At 34.0% G+C, this 26,285-nt stretch overlaps 1 protein-coding gene across 1 annotated transcript; it reads left to right on the forward strand.

The window, feature by feature from the left end:
* The first annotated feature begins 20,533 nt into the window (after nucleotides 1-20,533).
* Nucleotides 20,534-23,910, forward strand: LOC145072983 (uncharacterized). Its single transcript, XM_079019504.1, has 3 exons — nucleotides 20,534-21,370; nucleotides 22,404-22,778; nucleotides 23,290-23,910. Exons 1-3 carry the CDS (start codon nucleotides 20,534-20,536, stop codon nucleotides 23,908-23,910), a joined length of 1,833 nt encoding a protein of 610 aa, XP_078875630.1.
* Nucleotides 23,911-26,285: the final 2,375 nt, after the last annotated feature.

Here is a 26,285-nt window from a genome sequence, read left to right on the forward strand (position 1 = left end):
CTTCCCTCTTAAAAAAACTCAAAAACACAGCGTTAATATATATATATATATATATATATATATATATATATATATATATATATATATATATATATATATATATATATAGAGAGAGAGAGAGAGAGAGAGAGGTAAGTTTTTAATTGAGAAAAATAAAAAAGGTTGAGAATGGCGGAATCATTCTAACCAATTCATTTATATTTGCCGCAAAACCCTCCATCGTACCGACAGAAAGAGGAAATGAACACACGTGTGTTTTGAAACAAAACTTGTTTTCTTATACCATGCTAATCATTGCCTTAATATATACAAAAAAACATAGTTTTTTTTGTTTCTTTAAATTTTAAATAGTTATTTTTGTCGGAAAACGATTTTAAATATATCAAAATTTATAAATTTTTATTCTTTAAAAATAGACATCTATATTGATATAGTTTTAAAATAAAATAATTTTTTTAATAATTTCAGCTCTCGGTATTCTTAAGTGAATAAAAGTGTATCAGATGTTTATTACAGTACATTTGTTATTCACTTTTTATTAAAATATGATCATTATTTTTTTTTTTTACAATTTAAGTATCATTCATATATGAATATAACATGTAATAAACTTTTTTATAGTTGACATCAACTCTGGTCAAATGTTATATTTATATATGAATAAAACATGTGTTAGCTCTCCTCACAAATTATATATTCATATATGAATAACACGTTTATCATAATTTTGTTACACTTCACTTGTTATTCATATATGAATAAGTAGTTTGAATTTTCAAAACACTTCGTCTTTTATTAACATACTACTTATCATATTATCATATATGAATAACAAATGAATTGTAACAGAAATCTGATACATGTTTTATTCATATATGAATATAATATACGACGCGAGTTAATACATGTTTTATTCATATATGAATATAAAATGTGACAAAACATGATGTAAAAAAATATACAATGTAGGTAAGAAAACTTTATTACAGGTTATATATTCATATATGAATGATACTTAAACTGTAAAAAAATAAACATGTGTTATATTTATAAGTGAATAATGAATGTCCTGTAATAAAAATTTGATACACTTTTATTCACTTATGAATAACAAGAGCTGAATCTACATAGTATAGTGAGAAGACTCACCTCACCAAGACAATCAATAGATAATAGGCTCACACAGTCGACAAATGGATGCCATACACTTCCTAATGAATCATACATGCTAAACTCTTAGTCTACCTTCTATAACTATCCATTTAACTAAAAATCAACCTAGGTCAAAAGTGAACGGTAAAAGCAAATTTAACTGCCTTCCATGTCATGACCAACCAATGGCCACGTCATGGTTATCCAACTTAATCCCAATCAAACTAAGCTTACCACACCTTGGAAACCTTACTACCATGTCATGGAAAAATCTAGATATAGTCATGAAAACCCCAATCTCCACGTCATGGCAAGCAAGTGGTCACTCCATGAAAAATGTACAGGGACAACTTAATGAGTTAAGCTCTTAACTCCAACCCTAAGAGCTACAATGCTCAAATTTGAATCTCTACAAGGTCTTGATGGATAAAGTTTCCAACTTTATACATCAGGATGGTCCAAACAACCAAGATCTAGACTTTAAGTCTCAAAGTGACCAAGAATGCATATTTCTCAACTTAATTCATTAAGTCTAAGTCCCCAATACTCAAATGTATACTTGAATTTTGATAAGTCCTCACTTATCCACCACTCGAAATGCAGCACCCGGTTCCATGTTGTTATATTTATCAGTAATTCCATGTTGTTATACTAATCAATCTACTTACGGGGGTGATGTCTAGGCTAGATTTAATGAGGTGTTTAAAGTGGGATTTCCAAACAGTATACCAAATGGACCCTACCTTCGATATGATCTTACCTGCTTGCACCTTACATGAAAAATCTTGATTTAGACATTAAGATTAGTGATGAATCTAGACTATCATTAGTCATCGAGGAATATAAGATTAATACTTAGTGATAATCATCAATAGGTCACATCAAAGGAAAAGAAAAAATACTAGGCGAAGCACTGCCTAAATTTTGAGTCATCAAATTAACAAGTAAGTGCATAGTTACATTCATCTTACACACACACACACACACACACATATATATATATATATATATATATATATATATATATATATATATATATATGAAGTATTAAGATAATTAAATGATATAATATAAGATGATCTGTGATTAAGATTTTCTGTGTTAGATGAAATAGTATAAGATGATCTTTATATGATTTCTATCGTATATGTATTTTATATAGTTAAAATATGATTGGTTAGTGAATGGCTATGTGAAATAATAAATAGGAGGCTATGATAATTTAGTAAAGGGCTGTGTGAAATATAAAATGAGAGGCTGAGAGAAGTTAGTAAAGGGTTGTGTGAAATAATAAATGAGAGGATGAGATAAGTTAGTAAAGGGTTAGGTGAAATAATAAGCTATGACCTGCTGTACTATGACCAAAGTACTATCATACTACTGTGTTTACCCAAAGTACTATTGTATTGTTGTGTTTATCCAAAGTACTATCATAATGTTGTGTTGTGCCTAAAGTACTATTGTAATATGGTGCCTAAATATTTAAGGAAGAATAGATGACGACCACTACTAAGAAAGATCCTTTAGGATAGATCCCTTGAGATCATTGTTTAAGGATTAGGAAGTGAGGATAACGAAAATAGGTAATTGGGCTATTTGATTGCTGAAAAATATATAATTAAAGATTATAATATTATGGGATGAAAAACCTAAGTACTCACCAGGTTTCCCAGCATGACCCACTCAGTTTCTTTGTATCATAGGTAGCGGTACAAATGTATATGATGTTTGGATATGATGATAGATTCTTGGAAATATAGGCCATTAGATGTCGTTAGGCCGGTAATAACTATGTTTATGCGTATGTTTTTTTTGTACAAGTTATAGTTTTTAATAATCAATGAAAAACATTTCTTCAAAAATACTTTGTATGGGACAAATTCTACAATATAAAAAATACTGTGTTTCTAAACTAAGCATAAATGAAAAGGTCTTTTCTGACCATGAAAATGGGAACGTCACAGTTAGTATCATTAGTTTAAGTGAACTAGGAATATTTGAGGATATCTAGACTTAAAATTAGAATCCTAAGCGATGATCGTTAGATATGTGTCTATTATAAGTTAGGTAGTATACCTGAATTGACACAATCACTAGCTTACTTTAGGATAAGATACCTAAATTTCTATAATATGCTAAATCATTTGTGTTATAACATGTGTTAACTACCTGGATTGCTATTATTTGAAAGAATGTAAGGTTTGTTTCCGACCTTGATTTAGAAACTTTATGTGTTCATGATTCTAGAAGTATAAATTAATGTATTAGAACTGACAAATAAATTTTTGGAGTGATAATGAGGATTATATGTCTAAAAATAACTAAAACCTTCCCGATCATAATATACTCGTGATTTTTGTACCCTGAACAATTGTTCCGGTATACAGAGTATCGTGGTGAGGACTTGTAGCAGACTAGGAAATGGTAATAGAAGTCGACAACCTAAACTTGAGCATGTGATTGGTCATGCACCGATCGTCTCACCTGCACCCAAACCCATCACGATGGTAGGAGTTCAAGTATTGATGCAAGGCATGTTAGACCAAAAAATGGATGAGACAAGGAGACTACTTTGGGAGAATAGGGATTAGCCTACTACACCATTTTTGCACCATCAACTCAATGAGGAACAATCCGAAGAGGGAAGCTATAGTAGGACTGTTGACGACACTGAACGACAAAGGGTTAGAACGAATAACCCTGAGGAGGAGATTGAAAGAGATGGATGAAAATATAAGGACTTCATGGCTTCCAAACGAACAAGTATTTATGGGAGCCCACCACCAGTGGAAGTTATGGAATATATCTATGGAATGGAGATGGTATTTGAAAGATGTGACTACAACAACTACAGAAGACCATCTTAGCGGTTAGACAACTAAATACTTTAGTATTGAGCTGGTGGAAATTGTTGGTTAATTCCATGAAAAATGGAGAAACAAGGAAGATCTCTTGTGAGAACTTCCTTGAGGAGTTAAAGAAGCAATATTACTCTGAACAAGATCTTTTGGAGATCAACAATGAATTCCAAAATTTGAAGAAAGGAAAGGTGAGTGTCAGCGAGTATGCTACAACTTTCACTAAGAAGATTATGTTAGTTCCTAACTTGGTTCCTATCAATCTTTGCAAGGTGAATAAGTTTGATATGGGACTACCCACGGATTTTGGTCCAATGTTGAAGTTAGAAAGCACTCTGAAAGCATCCATCTGGATGACTAAGAATGTAGAGACCCATATAAGGTAGAAGGTTCTTGAAAGAGTAGAGACAGGCGAGAAAAGGAAGCTTGAAGGATCTTCAAGATCTGATAAGATCAGTAGATGCTCGAAGTCTGACCCCAACAGAAAAGGTATGGGATAAAAATGATGCTAAATGGTGTGAAAATTTTAAAAGGAAGCATTTTGGGAAATGCAAAGAAGAAGTTACATGCTACAAGTGTAGAAGACCTCGTCACTATTCTGATGAATGTAGGTACACTGGTAGGGAGTGTTTTGAATGTAGAGAATATGGAACATAATGAAGGAATAGCCAAAGAAGAAAGAAGTTGCAAATCTAAATCTGCCACCAAAACCAAAGGCACAGACAATTCAATTGACCCTGGAGGCAGCAGAAGATGAAGCAAATTAAGAGGATGAAGCTGACAGGATCTGAAGTAGTCATATAAATAATTTTATATTATGTAGCCTAATGTAAGGGGTATAGAGTGTGAAGAACTTGAATAACATTGTAATTGCTATCAAGAAGTAATACAATCCCTAATTATGTTATACTATTCGATGTGTTAAACTGCTATATGATCTTCTGGTATTATGACTTGGAGAATTGCGAGGAAATTCTTGGAACGAATAGGAGTAGGTGTGAAAGGTAGTAGAGGCCTATACAACCCGAAGCATAGAACTTGCACTTGGATCAGGAAAAGTCACAAGGTTACTAAGACACTAGTAGTTGAGAAATTTTTTTATTTCCGTCATTACCTTTGTTTCGGTGATCACTATGAAGATAAATGTTATTCTGACCCTAGTGGTAATATCAAATCAATTCTAATTCAGATAATTCTGCAAAGTAATTTACTCGGCTAAGAAAACCATGTTCGATATAATACCCAAATTCAGACCAAAAAGATGGAAGGAAAATCGAAGTGATCGACATAATTATCGCAACCTCGTTAAGGCTAAGTAGCTCGTAGCTAGAAATGCTACCTGCTATGATGTGATTATAACACATTAGAATATGAAGGATGGTGTCCTTCATGATAGAGTTTGACTAATAAAGACATGAGTCTAGCCAATTGCATCATGCAATGAAAGTTCATTAGGTTATGACCATTTGACTTGTTACTATAACCAAAGTAAAGACCTTATCTTGGGTTAAGCCCGCTCTAGAAGGAGCAACAGTCTTTGAAAAAGATCGATCTTGTAACTCGAACGTGTTGGGTTTTTATTCAAAAATTATTTTCAAAAACAAGATTTTAGCAATGGAAGAGTTTAGTATATTTGAGCAGTTATAAACTAGTTATAACCAACTATGGATCTTCTTGCAAAGTATGGAAATAAAACAAGAACCAAAGAAGAAGAAGAGTTTAACAACCTTTGTAGACTTTGGATCCTCTAAGGGGGCTGGAGAATGTGGAACCTTTGTGACAATGACATTAATCCAACTTGATTTAAGATTCTAGTCTTGGAAAAATCTTATAACTCTTAAGCTTAAAGTTCATAACCAAAGTATGAACTTTAAGAGAATATAAATGCAAGTATTCTTCAAGTCTTTAAAGCAAAACTAGAAAGAATAAGCAAGAGGAGAGGGGATACAATTTTTTCTTACTAAAACAACTAGTGAAAATGAAAGCCTCTAAAGCGGTCTTAAACTTGAATCAATATCCACGAGTCCTTATTGTTGGATTTTATAGAAAAAAATATATAATGCGGAACACAATTAATAATTAATATGGTACATGCATCCTATAAAAGAACTATGTAATACACCTTGATAGGAACATGTAATGAACAACTAAATTACCTTAACCCTAGTGTAATTCGAAAATTGCAAGGTTAAGATTACATACCTTTTGATTTGTTATTGCAAACAAATCACACCAATCCTTATAGTCATGAAGCTTGGAAAGACTAGCACCAAAGAGATGATGTCTATAATGGTTTTTACCTAAACCCTAGCAACAAGAACACAAGAGGAACGAGGATGGGATAGAACAATTTCGGATATTGGAGAAGTGGAAGAATTCGACGAAAATATGAACCCAAGGGGTCCTATTTATAGCTGATAAAGAATCCTTGGATAACTCTAATTTGAATACAATAATAATAATATCTCAAATATGGTAACTATCCAACTTCTTAATTATCAATAAGGAGCATTCAATAAACCCTAATGCACAAGCCAAAATCGAGCATGCAAGGAGGATTCTAGAATCCATCTCTTGTGCAACTATTGAACAAATACAACCCAGTCCTTGTAATTCTAGTTAATTCTAATTAACCCCAAAATTAATTCCAATTAATTTATGATGAATTCTAAACTAATAATTACTATTTCTAATTAATATAATAATCATATAATATATTAATAAATCATTTACTTTAGTTGCCAATAATATATTATTCATAAAATAAACTAAAAAATTATCCACTCTGTCTCTCTCTCTAAATGCAATTCTTCTCAGTTACTTGTTCGGAGGGCAACCCAAAAAGCACTTTGCTTTCATTTCAAGAATATATGCATTTAGTTATTGGCTTAGACACCTTAATCCAACAGTCTAGCACTTGGATACGTCTGTAGCTAAAATTACAAGTATATACCTTGAAGTAAATAACAAAGTGTGATTTCCTCCGCCACTGCCAAACTCTGATTCAAATAAGCCGTTAGCCCTAAGATAAGTGATCAACTATTCATTCGTTCACAAGATATCATATGGACACGATACATGGATCATAATCAATCTCATTGTCTAAGATTCTGTTTCTCATTCCCGGTTTGTAAGGACTTTACTAGGCTTCAATTGAACATATAAATTAGTAATGGCTGGGCCCAACACTACAGAGTCAACATCAAATCATCGAGGGGCCTAAATATATCACTTTTCTTATTAGGGAAAAAGGAAAAATAAACTTTGACTACATAATTGTAAAATTCACTCACGAAATCATATATGATACGATGTTTTATAACTAGTTACTAATGTGTTTATGTAATAGTAATACACAACCAATTCAAAAATTACAGCTTATATATCTCTGTTTGAAGAATATAGGATATTAGCGTCTTACAATTACTCGTGACAACATCAATGAAGTAATCTCTAAGCGTGGGTCTATCCAACACTTAAAATATCTATTTTCAAAGTACTCATGAATATTGTTACAATTCCAATTGCATTGTATTAACCTCAATCAATAATATATAATAAGTTCATGATAGTTGTGATTCACTAATTACCTCTAAAAGTTTGAATGACTGTGAAAGTTTAAATAATTCAAATTACTCAAGAAGTATAAACATGAAAAAAGACACACATGAATAAATAATTGAATAAAGTAGTAGGATACTCATAGATAATTCCCTATTATTCATTCACAAAATGAATTATATTTATTTTGTTACAAGTTTGAAATATCACATAACTACTAAAACTAATATCATCTCTTAAACATATGCTCCTAGCGTACTGGTAATATTTGACTATGCTTAAAGCCTTTGTGAAAGTATCTGCAACATTATCCTCAATTGATACTCTCTTCACCAGAAGGTATCTTTCTCTACCTGATGTCGAATATAATAGTACTTTCTATCGATATGCTTGGATCATCCATGATCCTTTGGTTCCTTTGTCAAAGCAACTGCACCATCATTATCACAGAAGAGTTCCATTGGTTCCTGAATAGTTGGAAAAACTCCAAGATCTCTGATAAAATTCTTCAACCAATCCACTTGAAGGTTTGTATCGATCAGATACACTTCAAGTATAAAGAATGAAAATTAGAAAAACAATTAACATAAAGTAACTAACACAGAGAGTTCTCCAAATTGTTCTTTGACCAAGAAAGAGTTTTTGTCTTCACCAAGAAGACGGGTTGTCACAAAGGCAATGACACAAATCTGAACTCTCTACATTAGGGTTTACCCTAATGTAGATTATATACTAATCTATACATATGAATCCCATGATTTAAGAGATTGTATCTTATCTATACTAAGAACCGATCTTCAAAGAAAAGATACTAGTTATGATATTTATTCTATACTTATCTATATATTTACCTAATATACAAAAGATTACATAGAAAAACTATACTATGTGCTGAAGCTGATAAGCTTGATAAGCTGTGCTGATAATGAAGAAGACGCTGATGTTGACAGACAGCTTGTACGAGTGTTTGAATCAGCATATCATAAGTTGTGAATTTACAATCTCCCCTATTTGGTGATGTCAAAACTATTCTTTAGTGAATTCTTTAGCTTAGGCTCTCCATATGCTCCCCCTTAGAATATGATTAAAAGTTATAGAAAATTTACAATCTTTAGTTTTTAACGAGTCCCCCCCCCCCCCCTGAGAAGGTGAATGACATTAAATTGCAAGCAGTTGAAGCAATATGTATGAGCTGTCAACAAACAAATCGTGAAGAGATGAGAGTTTTGATGTCCACGTGTTCATCCGCTTGACTCCCCCTTTGATTGATAACATGTAAGAGTTACTTCATTTGTATCTAGGTTTCCCCAATTTTGAAATCAGCATAAAATAAAACTGGAGGAGAAAACCTTAGAATCGGAGTTGTAGCTTACAATATAGATAGATTGTGAGGTCTCATGATAGTGTGGGCTTAAACTACCATTTATCGACATAGTATTGCAAGATCTTATCAGCATGTGGTTTAATACAATAATTTACTAATTACTTTTATTAGAATATGTGGTGTTTTAACTTAACCATCGACATAGATTTGTCGAGCTCTCATCAGCGTATCATACATTACGTTGAATCATAAATCTTTAAAGAAGAATTATAAGGGAAATAATGGGTTGGTGTGTGTGTGTGTGTGATAGCCTATGGTATATATACTAACCATCGACACAAATTTTCAAACATTCATTAGTGTGTGGTATAATACAGTGAATCGTCAAGTTTTATTAAGAAGAAAAAGGAAGGAATGGATTGTTTCAGACACGCTGACGTGGAATCAGTGTGGATAATAAACAATTTTACTCATCAACAAGAAGTGGTTTAAACTTCCATATCATAGAGTAAGTTTCAACCTAGAATCGGAGAATTACTGTTAACTCATAATGGTACCATGTCATACCTCGGACTAGGAGATCATGGACATGAACAACCTTTGTCATTAAAGGAAAAGATAAATAACTCTTCTGTTGATGACTGTGAAATCAGTGTAAGCCATTGGGTTATGCTCAATCTTTCAACAAAACATGAGACTTGATGCATACGGCAAGCATGCTTCCAGGGACAGGGCCGGGTAAGATAGTTAAATAAAGAAAACCACCCAATCCTTCTTATCAATTTTTTATTTGGACCAAGAAATCTCACTTATAAATTTTAGATAATATTAGACAGTTAGTGTGAGGGGGTGGCTCAATATTCTCAGTAAATGGTCTCGCTAATGATAAACTTAGAGAGATCTAGTCACATACAACAACATGCTTGTATGGACGATGATGTGTCAAAAGATGCATACTAGGATTAGAATAGCCTCCATCAGATTCCCTTAGAAAATAATATACAAATACAAACAAAAGAGTTAACCAAAAAAGAAAGTATTCTAAACAATGAAATATGTGCAACTTTTTCAGAAATGTAATAAAGACTTGTTCCATCAAATCTTTAGAATTAAATGGTTATAAATGCACTTTTATTTTCCGAGATATCTACCTCATGGATTTTGGATATAAAAAAGAGCACAAGAAAAGGTAAGCACATCAATATACAATACAACTCACAATAAGCTATGAGTAATGAAGCCATTCATCATTGAAGCATTAAAGATTGATTCCAAGATTCATACTCGTTAGGAAGGACAGAGGAGTATAGATCAGTCTTTGTAACCAATGAGTTAACTGGATCAAAGCCATGAAACCAATATGACTTCAAGATTAACACGATGGAATTTGTGGTTTTATCGGATTATGAGTAACTAGATGAAAACAAGACTTACTGTATTGATGGTTTCTCCTTACATCCATAATAGTGAGTGAAGGAGAAGGAGGGTATTCGCAAGAATAAGAGGACATCATGCCAATCTTTCTCTCAACATGAGAGCATTGGGATCTTTCAAGAAGGCTCTCGTACTTACAAATTCAAGGTCTGCAATCAATTCATTCAAACTCTTTTCATCCAATGCTTTGGTGAAAATTTCAAATGGGAGATCAGTAGATGAAATTAAAATATCTCCACTTTTCCCTTTTGAATGATGTCCATGATGACGTGATGATGGATATCAATGTACTTGGTCTTGGAATGTTGCACTGGATTCTATATCATCTGAATGGAACTGGTTTTGTCACATCGAATGAGAGTCTTTGAGAAGTTTAGACCATAATCCAAGAGCTAATTTGGAATCCATAGAATCTAAGCACAACACCTTTTAGTGACTACATATTCAACTTTAGTGGTGGAACAAGCCACAAATGTTTGCTTTTTGCTGGACTAGCTTACCAATATATTTCCAATCATTTGAGGTTATCCTTAAGTGCTTTTACGATCAATGCCACATCCACCATGATCGAAGTTAGTTTATCCCACCAATTTCAACTCAGAATCATGAGGATACCATAACCCAAGATTGGGTGTATGCTTTAAGTAATGAAAGATTCCTTTCACAACGAGTAGATGATATTCCTTAACACTTTCTTGATAATGAGCACACAATATAGTAGCAAACATAATGTTAAGGCGACTAGTAGTAAGATAGAGCAGAGAGCCAATCATTCCTTGATACAGAGTTGCATTCACATCAGTGCCATTTGGATAAGCTCCAGTAGATTCTGATGGGGACATTGGAGTCTTAACCGACTTGCAATCAGACAAACCATACTTCTCTAGCATATCTACAATGTATTTAACTTGACAAATAAAAATACAATCAGTAGGTTATTTGATTTGCAATCCCAAAAAGAAAGTTAATTCAACCATCATGGTTATTTCGAACTTCCTTTCCATGATCTCAACAAATTCGGAACTTAGTATCTCATTGGTGGATCCAAAGATGATATCATCAACATACACTTGTTCCAAAATTATGTGAGATCCTGAATGTTTGATAAGCAAGGTGTTGTCAATATTTCTTCGATTGTATCCACTTGTAAGAAGATAGCTTGCCAGCGTGTCATACCAAGATTTAGGTGCCTGATTTAAACTATAGACAACTTTATCAAGATGATACACATGATTTGGAAACTCTTCACTTTCAAACCCTGGCGGTTGTCTTAGAAATACTTCTTCTTGAAGATCTCCATGAAAGAATGCAGTCTTGAAGTCCATTTGATAGACTTTGAAGTTCTTAAAGGAACCAAAAGCCTGAAACAAGTGAATTGCTTCGAGTCTAGCAACGTAAGAAAATTTTTCACTATAGTCTAACCCTTCCAGCTGACAGAAACCTTGAGCCACAAGTCTGGCTTTGTTTCTAATAACAATCCCATCTTCATCCATTTTGTTCCTACGAACCCAATGAGTGCCAGTGATAGTTTTTCCTTGAGGCTTGGGAACAAGATTCCACACACGATGACATTCAAATTCATTCAACTCATCCTGTATAGCCTTGATCCAATTGGCTTCTTTCAAGGCATCATTAACATTCTTTGGTTCGATCATTGAAAAGAAGTTTACAAACATGTAGAAGTTATTGTTGACTCTACTACGAGTGAGAATGAGAATCCCAAAGTTTACATCTCCAATGATTTGAGATTCGGGATGATCTCGAAGAATTCTTCGATTATAACTTTCAGTCGTAATACTTTGTGCAGAGTCTTCCTGAATGGATGGTTCAAATTCTTTACAGATAACATGCTGATCTTTAGAGATAGGTTGTGAGCTGATAAATTGATCAACATTTGGAACAACAGGCTCAACAACATTTGGTAAGAAATCAAGAACAGGGTCTGAAGGACTGTAAGTAAGTTCATTACAAATTGATGAAGGATGATCAACTTGATCAAGAATGAACGAGTCTTCATCGAAGGTGACATGAGTTGTTTCCTCAATAGTTTGCCTTGAAGGATTGAATACCGTGAAAGCCTTGGATACACTGAAATAACCAAGAAAAATCCTTCATCAGATTTAGCTTCAAACTTTAAGCATTGAACTCTTTGATTAAGGATGTAACAAACATATCCAAACACATGAAAGTAGGAGATATCTGGCTTTCTTCCCTTTAGTAGCTCATAAGCATTTTTCCCATGATGCTTAACAATAATGGACCGGTTTTGAGTATAACACGTTGTGTTAACAACTTCAGCCCGAAATGACAGTGGAAGAACAACTTCAACAACCATTGTTCTCTCAGCTTCAATGAGATTTCTATTCCTTCTTTCTGCAATATCATTTTTCTGGGGAGTTCTAACACCGAAGAAGTTTTGAGAGATTCCTGAGTTGGAGCAAATACATTCTAGAGAGAAGTTCCTGAATTTAGTTCCATGATCACTACATAATTGCCTTACTTTGTGATCATAGATAACTTCCCACTGCTTGATGAGAGTAATGATTTCATCAGCGGCATAGCTCTTCTTTCTTAAAAAGACTACCCATGTAAATCTTGAAAATTCATCCACAATGACTAGAGTTTATTTCTTCCTAGTTCTTGACTTAACAGGATTTGGACCAAAAAGATCCATGTGAAGAAGAGGAAGAGGTTTGATAATGGAAGAGTAGGACTTAGGTTTGAAAGAAGACTTGGTCTTCTTTCCCTTTACACACGCTGAGCACAACTTATCCTTGACAAACTACATTTTTGGAACTCCCCTTACAACCTGATTCCTATAGATCTTCGATATGTTCTTAAATTTCAAATGTGATAGTCTCTTGTGCGACAACCATATTAGATGAGACTGAGCACGAGAGATAAAGCAGTGATGAAAAGATTTGTCAGCAAGAAACATATCCAAAACATAAATGTCATTCTGTCTGTTTGCAGTCAGAACAATGACATTCTTTTGATCAATGACCTTTCCTTTTCTTTTGTTAAAGAAAGACTTCATATCCAGCGTCATACAGTTGACTGATTGAAATGAGATTATTTTGAAGACCCTTCACATAAGATACATTCTTGAACACTACTAAGTTGCACTTGATAGATCTATAACCCTTTGTAGCTACCTTACCATTATCTCCATATGTAACAATAGAACCATCCTTCTTCATGAAATATTCCAGAAGAGACTTAAATCTAGTCATATGTTTTGAGCATCCATTGTCTAAATACCAAATATGTTTCTTACGTTGAAACTAAAATATACAGTAATCCCTGAAACAAAATAATAAAAAAATACACACAATATACACTGAATCATTTTGCAATGAGTCACTCAAGAGAAAACATTATAACAATCATCAGGGAGACAAATCAACGAGTTTCCCCTTTTTGATCCACTTGTGATTACAAGTCAAGATGTTATCAACGCAAATGGTGTTCTTTTCAAATTTTGATTCCAAAATTATTACCTTTAACAACATATTTTGATTTCTTTTCAACTATTGAACCCAACGAACATTGACAGTTTGAATTAAGAGTTCTTGTTTTAGTTCTGGAACAAGGGATGTCATTAATGTTATGCTCAGTTGATACCTTGTCATGAGACTCATGAATCGTTGAGTTATCAGAAGTAGAGAACCTTGATTGATCTTTAGGTTTAGAATTGTAACGAAGCACTGAGGAAAGATGCTAAGAATTTCGTTTATTGAATGAACTTTACCATTGGAGATAGGAAATTTTAGCAAAATCATAGTGGAAGGAAGAACATACTCACAATGAGGAGGTTGATGAGATGGATGAAGAGCAGATAATCGAATCACACATTTGGTGATACAATTAGAATCAATAGAGCAATGGGTGTCAATTAAATTTTGATTATTAAAATTGGAGCTCATCAAAATCTATTCTTAAAATCATCTATTAAACAGTCAATTTTATAGAAGGTTTTCTTAGTCTCAACAACTTTGGTTAAGGATGCAACACCTTTTATATCACCTTTATGAAATTTCTCACGTTGATGTGGAATATGAGCATGTATAATTCTTGTGACATTTAAATGAGTGGAGGCTGATGTGTGTAAAACGAACTAGTTTTAATCCTAACAAACTCAAATTTAAACAAACACACGCAGGCAGTGTACCTATCGATAGTAGTTTAGTTCAAGCAAGTAAGGTATCAAACACAGGGAACGGTAACAGCTAAAACTAATACTAATATTATCTAAATAAAACAATTAATAAAAGAGGGGGGGGGGGTCTCTAGTTTTGCAAGACTAGAAACTTAAACAAGAACTTTAGAACTCAAACAAAGACAATTAACAACTTAGAAGAACAAGAAAGGACAACTATCAATGATAAAAGAGACTTCTTTTCAGATTCGATTCACTTATTCCTATGGTTGATTTCATGGAAAGTTCAATGAATTAATATGTCAATGGTTACCGATTCCTAATTTGATTGGGTTCATGTTCATTATTACCAATCCTTTAGTAGACAAGTTAATTCAAACAGTGATCAAGTGATTAAATTAACAAGTTTCCTAGTGTTCAGTTTGTATCAAGCAAGACTTATAACAATAATTAATCAAATTTGTTCAATTCAATCAACTCATGTATGGTTGTTCATATCACATGCTCACACATTGATTTACACATTTTCTAGTTAACCCTAGTTTCATATTCACTATTCCTAGGCATACAATCTTATATTCATAAAACTATATGAATCAAGTAATCAAGAAGATATTCATGCAACTCAATCACTTATTCGTTAACTGAAAACATTTATCATCAATATATAAGGATCTTTAATAAGCTTAACAATATGAATAACCAAATTAATATCAATTCAACCACTCAATCAAACCATGTTCATAAGATTATTTCATCCAAACATAAGTAAAAAGCTTTTAGCTCATAACTTCAGCAAAAACAATCATAAACTCAAAATCTAATGTTATCAACATGATTAAAAACAAAGATTAAGAGAAAAGTGATACTTTAATGTTGAACTCTGCAAACTTGAGTTCCTAGTTGAAAAACGAAAACCAGAACTTCTTAGAACCTTTTTAGCCTCCAAAAATCGTCCAAAGCCTCCAGCATAAGTTAGGGTTCGAATGAGAAGTGTTTTTATATATAAATTCTGAAAACAGGGCCAACTCGACGAGTTTTTAAGAATAACTCATCGACTTTTTCCGATAATCCGTGTATACAGCGTGTACGGCAAGGCATCTTCGAATTTGGAATATTCTGACCAACTCATCGAGTTTAGGCCCAACTCGTTGAGTTTTTTCGGAATCAACATTTTCTCAAAACATGAAAGACGTCCAAAATTGTGTCTAGTTTTCAGAACATTTTGAATCTCGTCAATCGGAGTTACGGTTCATGAGATATGGCCAAAATACTGACGAGGGGCCAAGCTGTCCAGTAACATCCTTCTTTCTTCAAAATTCAAGATCCAAGCTTTCAATCGCCAATTCCACTTCCTTTTCCTTCCGAGCATGTCTTTATTTCTGAAAATTAAATATTTAAGATAATTAAGCACCTTTTGTTCATTAAATGAGATAAAAACAACATAAAGTATTAAGATAATGCATGAATTTTATAACTAAATATGCCCGTATCAGAGGCCCAGTTTTTCAAAATGATTTGAATACAGTCAACGTGAACATATTTTTCCTTTTTATAGTGAAGAAAATTATTGGTCAGTGAGATTCATGTGTTTTCCTTTTTCAATGCAGAAAGAGATTTTTCAGCAAAAATAAGTTTTTCTTTTAGTTTCTTTAACTCAAAGCTGAGAGAAGATTTTTCTTTATCAGAGACTAATAGATCGAAACATAAGTGATCACCCATATCATCTTTTTCAATGTTTTCAACAGGAGAGTAGTTAACAAGATTTTTTACTTGATAAGCTGATGTAGCGTCCCATTCTGTCTTAATGTTTGCAACAGCTTGACAAGGATCAGCGTCAAGAATCCAACGCTGTGAATTGAGGTGTCAACGTGAGGTTCGATGATCTGAGCCATTAGAGACTTGCCTTCATCGTCTGAGGATTTTTATTTTTCAAAGGAAGATGATAGTGTAATCATCATCTCTTGAGTAGTTGAACAGTTTTGAACCAAACGATAAACAAAATAAAGGAGAGATTTTCCAATTGAAGTTCTCGCCTTTACATCAAGATTCAACATTCTTTTGTCTTCCTTTTTATATCTAGGCACATATTTCCCTTTCAGCTTACTTCCTGATGAATCATCATTAATGATTTATGTATAGCGGCGACATGACCTCTGTTAATGATATACAACATATAAAAGTCTATAAATTTGAGAGCTTCCATGGCCATTGATTTCCAAGCAGAGAAGTTATGCTTATAAAATGGAGGAATCTTGTTGCATACACATGAATTTGGAATAAGAGAGGTCGACATGAGTTGCTTGAGTGTATCATAAACCTGCTCTGATACCAATCGAAGGTTTTTATCGATCGGATACGCTTTAAGTATAAAGAATGAAAATAAGAAAAACAGATAATAGAAAGTAAATAACATAGAGAGTTCTCCAAATTGTTCTTTCACCAAGAAAGAGTTTTTGTCTTCACCAAGAAGACGGGTTGTCACAAAGACGATTGACACAAAGCCGAACTCTCTACATTAGGGTTTACCCTAATGTAGATTATAAACTAATCTATACATATGAATCCCATGATTTAAGGGATTGTATCTTATCTATACTAAGAACCGATCTTCATAACAAAGATATCGGATCTTCTATCTATTCTATACTTACCTATATCCTTACCTAATATACACATGATCACATAGAATAACTATAATATATGATGACGCTGATAAGATTGATACATTGGTGCTAATAATAGAGAAGACGCTGACACTGACCAAATAGCTTGTACGAGTGTTTGTATCATCAGATCATAAGGTGTGACCTTACCCCCACTTCCTTCAATGCTTCAATTGTTGCAATGTACTCTGACTCACAGGTGGAATCAGCCATCATTTCTTGCTTGGAACCTTTCCAAGTAACTTCTCTTCTATATAACAAGAACACCCAGCCAGATTATGAACAAATGTTGTCTCGGTCTATTAGAAAGCTGAAATTACTGTAACATGTTACTCTTAGCGTCTCACCGCCGCTAAGAACTAGGAACATGTCTTTTGTTTTTCGCAGATACTTAAGAATATTATTTACCAGAATCCAATAGGTTATGCTAAGATTTCCCTAAAATCGACTAACCATGCTCAAAGGATAAGATACATCAAGTCGAGTACATGTCATTGCATACATGATCGATCCTACAACCGAAATATATGGGAATCGACTCATGTCAGCTATATCTTCATTAGTATTGGGATTTTGAGTCTTACTCAACTTGACAGTGCTATGAATAGGTAATTCTCCTTTACTTAAATTCTCCATATTGAAATGCTTCAGTATTTTATCCAAATATGTACTCTGGCTAAGACGAATAATACAATTCTTTATATCCCAATGAATCCTTAATCCTAGAATATAGACCACTTCCCCTAGATCCTTCTTTACAAAACACTTTCCAAGCCAAGACTTAACTTGTTGCAAAGTTGGAACGTTGTTTCCTATAAGGAGTATGTTGTCAACATACAACACTAGGAAAGTTACTATACTCCCACTAGCTTTGACATATACACACGACTCATCGTCACTTCTAGAGAACCCGAATTCTTTGACTTTCTCATAGATACAATGATTTCAGCTGCAAGACGCTTGTTTCAATTCACAAATGGATTTCTCAAGCTTACACTCTATCAAGAAACTTGGCATGTATAAAATTCTCTGGATGACTCATTTAGTCGTCTTCAGATAACTTCCTGTTAAGGAAAGCGTTTGTTGAAAAATGTTTTTGTATGTGACCATCATTGAAATAAGACGAACTATTCTTATTTTATCTGACAAATATTATCAGTTATTTCATGTTGCACGGATTCGTGATCGAATGGAAAATACAAAAATACGTAAAAGGCGGAATACGTAAAGACGGAAAAATAGCCGCTTATTTGGTCGTTTGAAGACAAAAGAAAACAAGGGATAAAAAAAGTGTCAAGACTTCAAAAACTCAAGGGTCAAATATGGAAATTCAATTCATTAATTGAATATAATACACGTATTTGATTTCTCAGTCAGTGAAGTGGAGAATTAAAAGCGAAACCCAAAAAATTGTCAAGACATAAAAACCTTAAGGGTCAAAAATGGAAATTCAATTCACTAATAGAATGTAATAGATATATTTCATTTGGCAGTGAAGTGGAAATGGGAATTAATGCCAAAGCCACGTTACCTCATGCAAAACAAAGAAGAAGCTAGTCAAACATCAACATTTTCCTCCTCCTACTACTACCACTTGACAAACTTGAGAGCTATAAGCTACACCCATACATACTCAAGTATGCTTAAGATATTTTTTCATTCACAACCATGTATATGTAAGTGTGTATGTAAAGAGTTGTGTGTGTGTTCATTTGTTGTTTGTAATACTTGCTACAACATCTTCAAATACTCCCCAAGAACATCACCATCTTCTTCAAGAACAAGCTTCATCCCTGGAGAAAACCAAGAACATAAAGATCAACAACAACAAAAAATGAAGAACATCATCAACCATCTTCATCTTCTTCATTCAAACTCAAGGTGTTCATCTTCAACCCATCAAACATCACCATCTTTATAAACTTTCACCACCATCACAACCTTATATCAAGCTCCTTCCAACCTCCTTCCAACCTCAAAATACTCTCCTAACACCCTCCAAATATCCTCCTTAAACCTCCTCCAAAAACCCTTTCAAATCACCACAACCATCACCACCTTGCTGTTTTTCGACATCAGATGCTTCAAGTCAGAAACGAAGAAAACTGGGCATAGTACATGCACAAAAAGACTAGGGAGATTTTCAACATCAATTCTTCAGAACCTTACCTACATCTATAAGTTTTCGTGGACGATTATGACCACGGGAAACCCCAAAGAGACGCGAGAGAGAATTGCCTATCCAGAGAGATTTCTGTTTTCGAGTTCAGAATCTTCATGTCAGAAAACAAAAAACTGGGAACAACACAGACAAAATACTACTAGGGAGATTTTCACCATCAATTCTTCAGAACCTTACCTACATCTAGAAATTTTCCTGGACGATTTTGACTACGGGAAACCTCAAAGAGACGCGAGAGAGAATTGGCTATCCAGAGAGATTTACTCCGAAAATCTACATCCATCACCACCCAAAGCTCCTTCAACTTCACCATCTTTGCTTCCTTACACCACCAAAATTACAACCTTATTCCACCTCCTAACACCCTCCAAATACCCACTCCAACCTCATCAAATCTCCTCAAAACACCCTATACCTATATACAACTACATGACTCATGTACTTTGCACTGTGTTGTAAACAACCCATTTTACATGAAAATGAACTTTTTATTACTTATCAAATACCGGATTGATCTTTGAACAAATATCAACCAATCGTTTCAAGAGTCTCAATATCGACCATTCGTTCCAAGAGTCCCAATATCGAGCAGTCGTTCCAAGAGTCCAAATATTGACCAGTCGTTCCACGAGTCCAGTTCAGTCAATTTATTGACGAACCTACTTGATATATATTTATATATTTATATATATTTTAGTATAACTTTATGTCATTTAAATACAGTCATTTATATTACTTATAGCTTTACGTCATTTAAATACAGTTATTTATATTATTATAGCTTTCAGTCATTTATAGCTTTCATATTTTTACTTATTCCGCAATTATTATTCTTTATATATATATATATATATATATATATATATATATATATATATATATATATATATATATATATATACATCTTATATCTTAAACTTATATATCTATCACATAGTAACAGGTAACCGAGCCTTTTGTTTTAGTGATCAGATTTTTATATTTCCAACAATTGGTCTCTGAGCTGATATAAAAGAATATTTTCCAACAATTAGTATCAGAGCTTGTGTGATTTACCTTGAAATTCTTGTCGAAAAACTTTTGGTTATAGTGTTTATAAACCTTCCATAAGCTTTATTATTATTATTATTATTATTTTTTTTTAAATTTCATTTTAATATCACTTGTTCAAAATCCTTTCAAAGATTTCAAAAAAAAATGTCTTTGGCTAATTACTCCAACATGAACTCTGTCTCCATTGCAAATAGCTTAGGATCTGGTTCACGGGCACCCATACTTATTCCTGAAGAGTATAATTCGTGGGTTGGCCGTATGAATCTTCATCTTAACGCTATAAATGAAGATATCTGGAAGTGTGTAGAAGGAACATATATTACTCTAGAAAATATGGCTACTCTTGCTACAAATCATGCCACTCAAACCGAAATCATAAGAAAGTTGGAGCTCCAAGCCAAAAAGGAACTTGTGTCTGGAATACCTCACAGTATTCTAAGTCAAATGGATGACATTATACTGTTAATCGCAAATCAAATTTGGGAAAATTTGAAAAATCGTTTTTGTGGAAATAAAAGAATTATCGGAAACAAAAGAACATATGTTTTGAATGAATTCGATAATTTCAAAATGCTTTCCTCAGAAAGCATCCATGATGCTCACGATAGGTTCAATCTTATTATGGTCAAAATGAACAATTTGGGTATCAAAAAGACACAACACGAGATAAATCTCAAGTTTTTAAACAATCTTTTTGAAAGCTGGAAAATGGTTAAACTCATTATTCAGGGAAATCCAACTATTCATACAGAAACTTTGTATAATTTGTATGGAGAACTTCAATCGTATGAATCCTCGATTGACCCACCAACCACTACCACTTTTGGAGGACCACTTGCTCTTGTGTCCACAACTTCACAAAACCAAACACCTTTCAATGATCAAAACTTTAATCATTTTAATCAGGTTACATCTTTTCAAAACCAAAGCTTCCAGTCTGATTCGAATGATGAAGCAAATTATCAAACGATCCCAACTCAGGTCATAATCACAATCCAAACAAAAGTTTTCAAAATCAAAACAAAGCTTTCCAAAATCAAGGTTACAACAATCAAAACAATGGCTTTCAAAACAACCAAATTTTGGATTCCAACAAAACCATTCTCATCCTTCCCAACAAACCCAAACTCAAGCACCTGAAAGACTTCTAGTTAAGAGTCAAAAGGATGAAAGTGATGAAGAAGTGATCGTTTGTCACAACTACAAAGGAACAAATCACTATGCCAGAGAATGCCGAGCCAAAAACAAAACCAAAATCAAAGACTCGACATACTATGCTCAAAGAGTCGATCAACTGAAGAAACTGGAAAACCAAGAAAAACAAAGAGCATTGATGGTAATCCATGAACCAAACGTGGAATACTGGCCAACTTCTGATGACAAAACTGACAATGAACCAGCACAATCAAACTTCTGCTTCATAGCTAGTGTTGACATACCTTCAAGAGCTCCCAACGTCATAGAACAGGTATGGTCTATGATCTCTGAACTTGGTTTTTCCAAAACAATTTTTGAGTCCCACATAACCAAAGATTGAGAAACGTCTGGAAGCTGATCTCAAAACATATCATGACACAATGGTCAATTATGATATCTGCAAATTTGAGTTACAAACCTTGCAACTCAAATTTGGAGAATCAACAAGAACAAAAAGCAAATTGGAAAGAGATGTTGAAAGAAAATCGGAAGATTATAATCACGTCTTGGAACAATTAAATCAAACCCTAATTCAGAAAAGGGATTTGGAACAAAAAAATCAGTAAGTCATTTCTTCTGAAATAAAAGATGTTTTAGAAATGGAAATCCTTCAATTGAAACAAGACTTTCAAGAATCAGCTGACAAATACAATATTTTAAATGAAAAACTGATTGATTCTTTAAAACAAATCAATTCTCTTGAAACTAAGAATAAAAGACTGAGAATATGGATTCTATCAAAGTTGCTAGAAAACTAAGTGATGATATTTTCACCAAGGCAAACACCTTAGGAACTGGCAAAATTGATACGAATTAGAGACCAGGAATTGGAAGAGAATCCTTTGAAATTGAACAAGCAAAACAGGAAAACATGACGAATTATGAAAACTCTGAATCCACTCTTCCAGATCTTTTCACATCTGTTAATGAGGAAGATTTAGATGACGAAACAGTTATCAACTGTAGCCCAGATGATACTGCTTTCTCTATTTCCAAAAAGTCCTTCAACGGACTTGTAAATTTTGAAACAGACTCTGCTAGTTCTTTAACTTACCGAATCAAACATACCAACGAAACCACCAAACACAAAAACCTTTTGAACGGAGAGAATTCCTCTTATGAGGATGGTAGTACTTCTGTACCAACTCCTTTTCCTACAATGAGTTCATCAGTTGTTGGAAAAACTAGTCTGGTAAAAAATACTCCAAGAAACAACAAACAAGCAAAAAACCATTCAAGTCAACAAAACCCCACTTATCAAGCCAAACATCTTTGACAACCAACCAAAGAAACCAGTTCAACCCTACGTCATACCTCAAAAACAGGTTTCCAAACAAAAACCTTTTGAAAACCATTTTCAAGATATTACTTTTAATCATTCAAGGAACTTTCAAAAACCATCACATCATAAAGCTTCAAACCATCATCATCAAAAATCTTTTTAAAACCGCCCATTACATCCCAGATATGAAGAAAACTTTTCAAACAAACCTTCACATCTAGGATATCTTTCACCAAATCACATATCTTATTTAGCCACAGATTTTCAAAAACAAATCACATTTTGGGTAAACTTGATAAATCAAATCAAACCTCAACCATTCCATCCTCATAAACCAAACTCTTACAACGCGAGGTTAAATGCTAGAAATTCGTTAGGCAAAGAACACAAAATAACAACTGACAAACCAGGACCCATTCAGATTTGGGTACTTAATGCTGGAGAACCCAATGATGATACATGGTATATTGATAGTGGCTGCTCCAAGCCTATGACAGGAAACCGAAACTACTTACGTGACTTCAAACCTACACAAACCAATCAAGATGTTACCTTTGGCAACAACATGACAACAAAAATCAAAGGTTATGGAAACATAACAAATGGTAATTTCACCATAAAGAAAGTTGCATTCGTCGATGACCTGAAACACAACCTCATCAGTGTCTCTCAACTGTGTGATAACAATCTTGAAGTTCTGATCACCAAACAACGAAGCTTGATCATGGACGCCAAAACCAAAGATGTTATAGTTGATTCTGACCGTGCCGGAAATATGTATCCACTTGACATGGATCTTATCTATGGTAAACCCGATATATGTCTACTATCTAAAGCCCTAACAGATATTAGTTGGTTATGTCACCGCTGCCTTTCCCATCTAAACTTTGGGTACATCAACAAATTAATCGGCAATGATCTTGTTCGAGGGCTACCACTTCTGAAGCTTGATAACGAAACTCTTTGTGCCGCATGTGAAAAAGGAAAACTTTCCAGATCCACTCACAAAGCATCTCAAAATCTAGTGTATCCAAATCACTAGATTTGTTGCACGTAGACCTTTGTGGCCCTGCAAAAACCCAAACCATACAAGGGAAGAAGTACATTCTTGTTGTCGTTGATGGTTTCTCGCGCTTTACTTGTGTCTTTTTCTTAATACTAAAATCAGAAGCACCTGAAGAGATGATCAACTTCATCAAACATATCGAGCTCAAACTCAAACGACCTGTTCGAAGTATCCGAAGTGATAATGGTTTAGAGTTCAAAAACGAGACTCTAGACTCTTTTCTCAAAGACAAAGGAATTGAACATAACTTCTCAGCCCCATCCACTCCACAACAAAACGGTGTTGTCGAAAGAAGGAACCGGACTCTACGTGAAGCTGCAAGATCAATGCTTATCTTCGCTGATCTGCCACAATACTTATGGGCAGAAGCAATAGCCACAACTTGCTACACTCAAAATCGTTCCTTAATCCATAAACATCTTCATAAAACAACATATGAAGTCATTAACAACCGAAAACCAAACATCAAATTTTTCCATATTTTTGGTTGTCGATGCTTCGTAAAGAACAATAAAGATCACCTTTCAAAATTTGAATCAAGGTTGGACGAAAGAATTTTCCTTGGTTACTCGTTTTCCTCAGCTGCTTATCGAGTACTGAACAAACGTACTAGAGTAATTGAAGAAAGTACCGATGTTCATTTTGATGAATTTTATATCAGGAAATTGGATCATGAACATTTTGGTTCTAAAATGTTTGAAAATATTTTTCAAAATCCAATTCAACAAACACCTTCTCCTGACATAGACATTGAAATCGATCTTGATTTACTTTTTGAGCAACCAAAAACCGCTTACAATTCTGAACTTCTAACTACTTCAATTGACCCTACAGGAACACCCAGTGAAGTTATTCTACAAACAAACCAAAATGATGTAGATCAATTCGACGGGGAATCACCAACACATACTTCATCTTTGGAACAAATACCAAATTCTCCTTTGAACACCCCATCCGCAAATAGCCAAAACAATCCCGATGCATCATTTATGGGGGAACCTTCAAACCTATTCCAAGATGAAACACCCGGAGAAGAACAATGTGATAATAAAACTCCAATTATTATAGCGGAAGAGAATCGCTTAATAAAGTGGACCAAAAATCATCCAACAGACCAAATCATCGGAGATCCCAACTCAGGCATTTAGACTAGAGCCGCATCCACAAATGAATGTTTATTTGGAGCCTTCTTATCCATGACTGAACCCAAAACCATACATTCTGCTATAAAAGATCCAGACTGGGTAAAAGCTATGCAAGAAGAGCTAGCAGAATTTGAAAGAAACGAAGTATGGAATCTTGTTCCTACTCCACCTGATGTTACTGTTATAGGTTCAAGATGGGTATACAGAAACAAGATTGACGATCAAGGAATCATTTGTCGAAACAAGGCATGTCTAGTAGTCAAAGGATATTCACAACAAGAGGGAATCGACTACGATGAAACGTATGCTCCAGTTGCCCGAATTGAAGCAATTCACATATTTCTTGCATATGTTGCGCATAAGAACTTCAAAGTATTCCAAATGGATGTTAAATGTGCATTCCTACACAAAGAGATAGATCACAAAGTATACATCCAACAACCACCAGGTTTCGAGGATCCCAAATTTCCAGATCACAGCTTTAAATTGCAGAAAGCTGTTTATGGCTTGAAACAAGCAGCCCGAGCTTGGTATGCCACGTTGTCAACCTTTCTCGAAGAATCAGGCTTTAAAAGAGGTTCAATCGATCAAACCCTCTTTCGTAAAATCTTTAATAAACATCTATTAATTGTACAAATATATGTTGATGACATTATTTTCGGTTCTACTGATGAATCTTTAAGTGTTAAGTGTGCAGACCTTATGAAGAGCAAATTTGAAATGAGCATGATTGGGGAGATGACTACTTTTCTTGGACTTCAAATCAAACAGTCAACTGATGGCATTTTCATCAACCAAGAGAATTATGTCAAAACCTACTCACTCGATTTTCAATGGACAAATCCAATACCGCAAAAACCCCAACGGCTTTTGGATACAAAATCGATGCAGACTTAAATGGCAAACCCGTTGACCAGAAAAGATATCGTGGAATGATTGGATCACTCTTATACCTTATTGCCAGCAGACCTGACATCATGTTTTCTACATGTGTATGTGCCAGATACTAGGCAAATCCTATGGAATCCCATGTAGTTGTTGTGAAACGCATCTTCAAATACTTTAAAAACACTCCCAAACTTGGCCTTTGGTATCCAGCTAAATCCGATTTTCAGCTGAACGCTTTCACCGACTCAGACTATGGAGGATGCAAGCTAGATAGAAAGAGTACATCTGGTAGTTGTCAATTCCTAGGAGGTAGACTAG

This window comes from Lactuca serriola, chromosome 9 (genome assembly GCF_051521515.1).
Source record: "Lactuca serriola cultivar US96UC23 chromosome 9, Lser_US96UC23_V15, whole genome shotgun sequence".
In the NCBI taxonomy this organism is placed as follows: Eukaryota; Viridiplantae; Streptophyta; class Magnoliopsida; order Asterales; family Asteraceae; genus Lactuca; species Lactuca serriola.

Bases quoted from the DNA above. Each gene is read 5' to 3' on its own strand.
- LOC145072983 (XM_079019504.1), top strand. From the start codon at position 20,534: ATGTCTTTGGCTAATTACTCCAACATGAACTCTGTCTCCATTGCAAAT. The intron at 21,371-22,403 runs GTCATAATCACA...GATACGAATTAG, and splicing joins ATCAAACGATCCCAACTCAG to AGACCAGGAATTGGAAGAGA. The intron at 22,779-23,289 runs GTAAAAAATACT...GGACCCATTCAG, and splicing joins TTGTTGGAAAAACTAGTCTG to ATTTGGGTACTTAATGCTGG.